This window comes from Ipomoea nil, unplaced genomic scaffold, assembly GCF_001879475.1.
Source record: "Ipomoea nil cultivar Tokyo-kokei standard unplaced genomic scaffold, Asagao_1.1 scaffold2845, whole genome shotgun sequence".
Classification (NCBI taxonomy): Eukaryota; Viridiplantae; Streptophyta; class Magnoliopsida; order Solanales; family Convolvulaceae; genus Ipomoea; species Ipomoea nil.
The window spans coordinates 6,291,516-6,300,534 of record NW_017619273.1 but is presented as its reverse complement, the minus strand read 5'-3'; the positions used below and the strand labels follow the sequence as shown (position 1 = coordinate 6,300,534).

At 38.7% G+C, this 9,019-nt stretch overlaps 2 protein-coding genes across 4 annotated transcripts in view; both read left to right on the top strand.

Annotated features, from left to right (window-relative positions):
* Nucleotides 1-871: 871 nt before the first annotated feature.
* Nucleotides 872-6,533, top strand: LOC109159679 (protein SIEVE ELEMENT OCCLUSION B-like). Of its 3 annotated transcripts, none has more exons than XM_019307761.1 (8): nt 872-915; nt 957-1,599; nt 1,786-2,288; nt 2,734-2,843; nt 2,923-3,065; nt 4,064-4,555; nt 5,320-5,774; nt 6,099-6,442. In XM_019307761.1, exons 2-8 carry the CDS (start codon nt 964-966, stop codon nt 6,313-6,315), a joined length of 2,556 nt encoding a protein of 851 aa, XP_019163306.1. In that variant the 5' UTR covers nt 872-915; nt 957-963; the 3' UTR covers nt 6,316-6,442. The 3 variants fall into 3 exon arrangements, with proteins under 3 accessions (XP_019163306.1, XP_019163309.1, XP_019163307.1); XM_019307764.1 differs by having other exon boundaries at nt 877-1,599; nt 6,099-6,327; nt 6,399-6,533; XM_019307762.1 differs by having other exon boundaries at nt 877-1,599; nt 6,099-6,533.
* An 865-nt stretch (nt 6,534-7,398) lies between these two features.
* LOC109160264 (mitochondrial intermembrane space import and assembly protein 40 homolog) overlaps nt 7,399-9,019 on the top strand; it is a 2,845-nt gene continuing 1,224 nt past the window's right edge. Inside the window, exons 1-3 of the mRNA XM_019308547.1 lie at nt 7,399-7,591; nt 8,237-8,271; nt 8,364-8,489. Coding sequence (XP_019164092.1) covers nt 7,462-7,591; nt 8,237-8,271; nt 8,364-8,489 — 291 coding nt within the window. The 5' untranslated portion in view covers nt 7,399-7,461. The remainder of the gene's footprint in view (nt 7,592-8,236; nt 8,272-8,363; nt 8,490-9,019) is intronic.

The window sequence follows — 9,019 nt, the reverse complement described above, 5'->3', positions numbered from 1 at the left end:
TAGCAACAATATAATCCATCTGATTCGTCCATTAAGAACTTTTGATGCAAGATAACAAACTCAACATTGATATGATATTGTTTGCATGGATTTAGTTTTTGATATTTAATTACCCATAATATATTTTGAAAAAAACATTATAGTAAATAGTAATGAAGTATATATATATATATATATATATATATATATATATATATATATATATATATATATATATATATATATATATATATATATATATATATTGTTTATATTAATTTATAACCCAATTTTTTTTTCTTTAATTTAGAGTAACATTTAGGTTTGGCAACCCAACAGATATATGCACCTTTAATTTGTTAATTCTTTTATAATTAGTAAACCAGAATTTTAAGCAATTGTTGATGTCATTCAATTCTTTGCAGCTTTACAAAGCCCCAGTTATACGTATACTCCATATGCCCTAACATAATCTTTTTCCAAAGCTTTCTATTAATAACTCTTTCAACTTGTTAGTTTTTAACGTCTACAACAACATTAGGATGCCCTTAAGAATTAAGGATTAATTTTAGCATGATTAGTGAGGTACCCTTCTTGTAAACTTCTGTAATTCAATGAAGTTACATGTTAGTCATATTTTTTTAAAATTTGCAGCGTAGCCGTGAATACTCTTGGTATAGTATAAGGTACACAACTAAAAAGCTATTTGAGTTTAAGAGGTTGATGTGAATAAACGTGCATGAAAGCAACACAAACCTTAGAAGCTGTCTAATTGATTCCAAACCTCCCTGGCCTGATTGCAAGCAAGGAACTTGATTCATTATTTTCACTTTATTCCAATTCAACTAAGTTATAAATACATGCCCTCAATTCTCAAACCAAATCACCAAATAATCTCTTAATTTGCTTATCATATCACCCCTTACCTCCAACTCTCTAGTCTCTCCCTTCCCCGCCCCACCCCGCCTCACCCCGCCCTAAACTATGTCTCAAAACACCACCCGACCCGGTTACCCATTGTCCAATGATGCTATATCGGGTGCTCCTAGACCAACCATTAACCCGGTCCACCAAACTATTCCTAAGTCCACTAATCTTACCCCGAGGATGAGCTTAGCCACTACTCCTACTACCTACCCGACCACACAAGAAGTCCTGCCCGCAACTACCGCGGCCACCGCCTACCCAGCGGCTCCATTGAGCACCACCGCATACCCAGCGGCTCCATTGAGCACCGCGCTTGTTCCGGCAACGGTGCAACCGGTGAGCCCGCTTCAGGCGGCAGCCAAGACGGCGGTTCCCACCGTCTTCCGCGGTGGCCGCCTCTTGAAGAGGGGCGATTTGCACTCCAGCACAGAAGATGCAGTGATGATGGATCATGTGAGAGCCACTCACGACCTTGATGCGGCGGCGTCGCACTATAACGTGAAGCCTCTCGTGCACCTCATTGAAGACATCATTCCCCGCGCCAAGGCTGCCGTTCCCGCCGGCCACGGTCAGGGAGATCAAACTCAGCCGCGCTTGGAGTTGGACGCTATCCTAGAAGACAAAATTCTCCACACCGGTCTCACTGAAGCCCTGGAGACTTTCGCCTACCCGGTTCACAGAACTTCCCTAGAGGTAAAATAACCCATAAAAAATGTATATAAATGTGTATGCACTGCTGGAAATTATGTAATTTCTGATCACGTGAAAGTTATCTTAAATCAATTTGAAAACAAAAAGTGGTCGGAAATAGCTACAAAGTTTTTTCATTGGTTTAAACTTTTAGTTGATTGTATATGGACGGTATATATGGTGTTTCAGATGATTTGTGGATCTTCTTGCCATGGAGACGCGCATGCAATCACGCTATCGCTCCTCAGGCTACTGGCGAACTACTGGTGGGACGCAAAGGTGGCGATCGCCTTCGCGGCCTTCGCTCAACAGTACGGCGAATTCGGGCTGGTGGCGCGTCTCTACCCGACGGATCCACTCGCGAAATCGGTGGCGACGGTGAAGCAGATCCCGGAGATCATGGAGAGCCTCGAGTCGCGGGGAGCCGTGAACGCGAAGTTCCGGGAACTAGCCAAGTTGGTGGACAAAATGCTGGAGGTCACCCACCACATCATCAAGTTTAAGGATGTCGGCAGCGAGGAGAAAAAGCTTAAGCTCAAGTACCGCCTGAATCTGCACAAGGAGCTCGCCGATTCCTTGTCGCCGGTGACGGCGGAGCAGGAAAACCTCATCGCCAAAGCCTCTTACTTCACCGTCAAAGCCGCAGTCACTTGTTCTCTGCTTCTCCTTAACCTCATTGCTGTTGGCCGAGAGTAAGCATCAGTTATATATAATCTAATATTGGGTAAGGGTAGGGGGGTTAAGGTGGGCCAAAATTCGCAAATCAGTCTTAAATCGTCCCACGATGAAGCGAGTTAGGGCCTAAAATTTTTGACCTATAAAAATACGAGCTTTATGGACTTGATCTGATTAACGGGCTACAGATCAACAGGTCAACTCGCAGGCTTCCAATAATATATTTTTGGAGTTGAACCGCGGGTTAGGTTTGAAGAATTTTGGCTCGAAAAAATTTCAACCCCTAGTAGAGGCGTAGGGCGGGCTAGCCCTCATTGACACCACTAATAAAAAGGGTTAAAGTACATTAAAAATTGAATCCAATCAATTAGCTGGTTTAACGAATAATTTTATAAATTCATATATTTTTTCTTATTTTATTAATGTTGTACTCTTAGAGAAATTCTTTTGCTTGATTTATAGCTACTATTCATCCATGGAAGAGGATTTGGAGATATCCACTTTAACCCACAAGCTGAGTTACCTACTGGGTGACCTACAGAGGGCAATAAACCAGTCTTCCCAGGAAATCGGTGAGTCACGTTTTATAAATATAATTAAGCGACTTAGAACATATAAATTATCAATTTTAACGCGATTGATGTAATGCAGGCAAGATAAAGCATCAAATTAAGCGAAAAATACTTGAAGAAACATTGACTAGAACCCACACAGATAATAAGTACTCAACTGAGCTTATCATCTGCGGGGAAAATGATCCAATGCCAATCATCCATGGAGCTGATATGAAAAAGGTAAATTATCTCACAAATTTTTCTGTGAAACCGTCTCACAAGTCTCAATTTATGAGATGAGTAGGATCGGATTAGGAGAATTTGGGTCTTTTATGGTATATAGGCTTAGTAATATTATTTTTTATAAACAGTGTATTACTATTCCAAATTGTCTATAAAACAGGGTTGCAAAAATCGCGCTAGGCGCTAGGAGGCCGCTGCGAGGAATGGCCTCGGCGGCCTCCTACGCTGCCGGCCGCCTAGACCGCCTAGCCGGCTAAACCAGCGCTTTATTTATTTATTTATTTTTCTTTTTTTGCGTTTTAAATTGCGAAAAGTTCGGGAAGGCATAACTTTTGACTCAATTGTCCGTTTTGGACAATTTTTTTTTCAAATCGCGTATTTTTTCGAGATCTATCCACCGCAAACTGTGGAAGGCGGTCTGGTCCGCTAATTTCTCAAAAAATGCTTCTTTAGCTCTTAATTTTAGTTTTTTATGTATTTAGATGGTTTAAACAATCTTTTGAACACTTATATAATAATTTTCGTAAATAGTTTCTAAGAAATAACTATGAAATTATTATTAAATTTTAAAAAATTTTAATTTTTAATTTTATATTTAATTAAAAAATTAAAAAAAATTAAAAAATAAAATAAAAAAATCGGCCCTTAGGCGCTAGGCGCCCCCTTGCCGCCTAGGGGGCGCCTAACGTGCTTTGCAACATTGCTATAAAATATTATATATAAGTTTTAAAACACTACTGGAAATTATGAAATTTCTGACCACCTAAGAGTGATCTTAAATCAAATTGAAACCAAAAAGTGGTCGGAAATAGCAACAAAGGTTTGTCCGGATACCAAAAGTGGTTAGAACAAGACTTTCTGTTTGATTTAAGATCACTTTCACGTGGTTGGAAATTCCATAATTTCCAGTAGTGAAATATTGATTATATATGCTGCATGCATGCATGTAATAACAAATCTATACATTTTGGTGTTTGGTTTTGTGATTATTACAGCATAGTCTGGATTTCCTGCGGAGGAAATACGTGTTCCTACTGGTGTCGGACCTGGAAATCCCTAACGAGGTGGTCAGCATGCTTCGGCACATGTACCATGACTCCAAGCAAGACCCAAGCCGGCCGGAGAGCCAGTTCGAGGTGGTGTGGCTGCCGATCGTCGACCGGCGGTCGGCGTGGACGGAGGCCAAGGACCGGCAGTTCCAGGCGGTGTACGGATCCATGCCGTGGTTCTCGGTGTCGCACCCACGCAACATTGACGAGGCTGTTTTCGGATATGTTAAGGAAGTTTGGGGGTTCACCCACAAGCCCCTACTTGCTGTCGTGGATCCTCAAGGGAAACTCGTCAACGTTAATGCTTTCCCCATGTTCTGGATCTTCGGAAGTGTGGCTTTCCCGTTTACTAAGTCCAAGGAAGAGGCTCTCTGGAATGAAACTTCTTGGAGTATGGGATTGCTGGCTGATTCCATTGACCAAAACATATTCAATTGGGTAAGTATAATAATTCAATTAATCCAAGCATACATAGGAAAAAAATTTGGGTAAAATACAATGTGAACTTATAACACACTAAGTGCATTTTGTGAAGTACACCCAAGATTTTGAGATTTTTGAGACAACTCTAACTAAGTAGGTGAGCCTATTGATTTGGTAATCAGATCACAATGTTACTAGTTCGACTCCCAATCAGTTATATATAAGCATTTTAGCTAGGCTGGTTTACCTCATTGTAGCTAGTCCTTTGTTAGCTATGGTCACAAGACAAGCTGGTTTACTGGCCTTCTTTGGTCCTTATTGCCAGCTATGGTCACAAGATAGGCTAGTTTACTGGCCTCCTTGTGCTCCTTTGCTGGCTATGGTCACAAGACAGGCTAGTTTACTAGCCTCCTTAATTGTGGTCTTTATTGTCGGCTATGGTCACAAGACAGGCTGGTTTACTGACCTTCTTGTGTTCATTTGCTGGCTATGGTCACAAGATGAATTTACCCAATGCACATCCTTTGAGGTTGCGAGTTTTCTTGATCACCCAAAAAAAGGTTTGAGACTCTAGAAATACATTTAAACAAAACTATACAAGTATATTCTATGATATGTAAAGTGCACTCAAAAGAATTACACTTGTACATATCATAAAATGCAGTAGGAATAATCGTAATTACTGAAATGTCATTGCATATATGTTTTCTTCTGCACCTATTCTCACTTGAGCGTGACTTAGCTTGTATATATATATACATATATTTATGTTTTTGCAGTTTAATGATGGGAAGTGCATATGTTTGTACGGAGGAGAGGACATGGAATGGATTCGGAGCTTTACAAAGACGGCAAGGATGGTGGCGCAACAATCCGGGATCCCACTAGAACTGCTCTACGTCGGAAAAATGAACCCCAAAGAGAGGATTCGGAGGATCAACAACACAATCCACGAAGAACAACTGAGCCACGTTCTTCACGACCCCACCATGGTCTGGTTCTTCTGGGAGAGGCTAGAGAGCATGTGGTACCTGCGAGGGGAAAGAACCACCCCGACAATGCGCGACGATTCCGGCAATTTCATCGTACCAGCCGAGGAGACCAGGGACCCTATCCTTCAGGAAGTCAAGGCTATCCTTAGCTACGACGGCAGCAACCGCGGGTGGGCGGTTTTCAGCCGCGGGCTGGAGGAGATGACCAAAGGAGAAGGCAAAAACGTGATGCAAGTCTTCAGGTATAGAATTATGACCGGAATCACTATTGGAAATTATGGAATTTCCGACCACCTTAAATTGATCTTAAATCAAGTCAAAAGCCTTGTTCCGACCACTTTTGATATCTGGAAAAACTTTTGTCCCTATTTCTGATCACTTTCAGGTGGTCCGAAATTCCGTAATTTTCAGTAGTGAATGATAATTCTTTATTGAGATGAACAGAATATATAGACATACATCAAATAGTCTAAGAAGAGATTACATATTAGTAGGAACAATAAAAAACTTATTCAACAGCAAATAAATATAACTACTAAACTAATATAATTAATCTGTAATATCAGGAACTTCGAAAACTGGAAGCACGAAGTCACCGACATGACGGCGTTTATTCCGGCGCTGGACAGGCAGCTCCGTGGGCTCCACACGAAGCACCACTGCACTCGCATGGTTGTGCCGGCGGCCGTCGGACACTTCCCGGAGACGGTGGCTTGTGTGGAGTGCGGTCGCGCCATGGAGAAGTTCTTCATGTACAGCTGCTGCCTTGACGACTACGAGTAGATGGAGGGATCGGAATTGGCTTAGTGGAAGTGCATCCATCTGAATTTCACTTTCTTTAGAATAAAGGAGCATTTATTTTAGTTGATTTGATTTGAATAAAGAGTGTAGGCCGGCGTATTTTATATCATTTCTTGCTTTTATGATGTTAATGTATAATAATGTGAAATAAATCATGCATGTAAACATGCATTTTTCCATAATCATGATTTTCCTTCAAAAATACAAAAATAAATTGGCATTATACATACATAATTATATATATAGAGAGAGATGGTAAGAATGTATCAGAAAATAATTATGAAATGAGTAACAAGTAATTTGTTCTCTATTAGTCAAATCACACGAATTTTTAATTGTTTTGTCTCTTTTCTGAGTTATTGTCTATTTCAAGATGAAGAAGACTATTGATAAGGGGAAGGAAGTCGGAGGCGGTATTGTTTCGGATGTTAAACATTTAATATCTCCAAATTTAATTTATCAATCAATAAATGTGATTAAACATAATAGATTTTAATATATATATATATATATAAGTTGAATTTTTATTTTTTAATTTTAATTTGTTGGCCTTTAAAAACAATTTTACTTTTTTCATATGTAATGTATTCATTGAAAATTTGTGATGAATTAATATATCAGGGTACCCTACACACTTGCAATTCAAACGAGAACATGTATGACGATTAATGCGAGTCAGGGTCAATCATTTTTTCATGTAAGGTTATTCTTGAAAAAACATGTCTTGTTACAGTTTCAAAAGTTACTATTTGTCTGTTCCGGAAGGATGCTTATAATCAAATAAATATACACTTTCAAATATTAAAATTATTTAAAATTTCATCTTTAATTTTATTATTTAAATATACAATAAAAATATTAATGCGAGTAATTTACTAGTATATTTTAATTTTAGAAGAAAATGTTGTAAACAAATTTTTAAATTAATATTTATATTAAATAAAATAATAAACTTGCTAACAAATTAGTGGGGGTGATGCAGTGATTGGAAAGCTTGGAAAATAAGTTTTAAATATCATTATTTGAGAAATGAGAATATAAGAATCAAAATCATAAAAATGAAAATTCTGGAAATCATAATTGAAAGATTTGAAACCCAAACTCCCAAATAAGTGTCAACTGCATACTATGGGTCAAGTGCAGAGCCAGAGCGAGCGGGGAGTTGCCGCCTCGGTGGATCAAACTCATTCCACCGCCACCGCACCCACGCTGCCCCAATCCCCTTCGCCGCAGCCTTCCCTTGATTCTTTAATTGCCGGTCGGTGCCATTCCAATTTCTTGTTTTCCTTTGTTAGAAGCACTAATTCTTGCAATTCCAATTTCTTGCCTCAATACTACCCAAATCTTGTGACTGCCCATTGTTACTTTCCAAGATTTTAACTGTGATTGAATTTTGGTATGGCTTGTGATAGACTTTTTCTTCACTTCTTGAATTTATATGTGTTTTTTTTTTTATTTTATTGTTAACTTTATTCTCAGGAGTTTGAGCAATGTGATATTCTGTAATAGGAAGGATAAAGTAGGAAATTAATTGATGCTGTCAGGGAGAAGAATAAACAGTTATCATGGTGTGTTAGAGAGCTTGAGATTGGAAATGAGATTCCCACTAAACAGTTTAAGGCATAATTTTCAACATTTTAGGGTTTCTCCACTTTTGCTGTAAACTTTCTCATCCTTGTAGGGTTTCTCCACTTCCTCACATTTTTAATGTCATTACTCCATAAGATGTTAATAAGTGTAGAGATCAGTGTTCTGAATAATCGTGAAATTGCTTGTGTGAAGACTTGGTTTGGTTTTGTGTGAAAAATTCGTGATAATTGCCAGCTATTTCGAAGCTGAACCTTGAGGCTGCTTAGACTTTAAAAGAATTATACTTATACGTTATTCTCCTTTCCCCTAGCAGAAGCTGCAGCATATGGTGCAGAAGATGCGAACGAGGTTGGTTCAAGTCTCTTATTTATATATATGTGCTTGATAATTTAATGTTACAATTATTTAGGCCCTCAAAAATTACTTGACTACATGTATAGTCTCTTGATGAGCAAGCTCAGAAAGCCTTGGACTGCCCTTGCATTGCTCATTTGCGGAATGGCGCCTGTGGTACGCAGTTCTCTGATGCTTTCCTCTGTTTCCTCAAAAGCACGGCAGAAGAAAAGGTAATTGGGTCAAAACTTTCTTCCTGTTCGTTTTAGTTAATCTCTTTCAGTTTCCATTTTATTTCTTCGGAGTCCTATTATCTGGCATTCGTGATTGATTCTTATGTTCAAAATGCCCCTTCACTGCAAAACCTATTAAGATGCCCTCTTGTTTGTAGTATAGAGGCTAAAATGTGCCCTTTTAGAGGCTTGATTTTATTTGAGAATATTGAATGTTTTGCGAGTATTTAATGGTTTATTCCCTTGTCAAGCATGGATATTGTTGTTGAAAAACAAAGGGTTGTCTGTCTGTAGAGTTGTGTCTGTTTATGAATAGGTGCTTAATTAAGAGTTGTGTCTCTATATATAAATTTGATGTTTCTTCATTAGAAACATTGAATTATAGAAATATATTGTAACCTTTCAGTATTATAATACATTAATACATTGTCTCATTCTTTGATTCTTCATCTTTGCTTCCGCCTAACTGGCAGGTGGTTGTTATTCTCCACCGGCCAGGCCTTTCGATCTTTCAAATTCAACAGATATAA

Excerpts from the sequence above, each read along its gene's own strand:
- LOC109159679 (XM_019307764.1), top strand. The coding sequence starts at position 964 with ATGTCTCAAAACACCACCCGACCCGGTTACCCATTGTCCAATGATGCT. Across the intron at positions 2,289-2,733 it reads CTCATTGCTGTTGGCCGAGA|CTACTATTCATCCATGGAAG; the intron begins GTAAGCATCAGT and ends CTTGATTTATAG. Across the intron at positions 3,066-4,063 it reads ATGGAGCTGATATGAAAAAG|CATAGTCTGGATTTCCTGCG; the intron begins GTAAATTATCTC and ends TGATTATTACAG.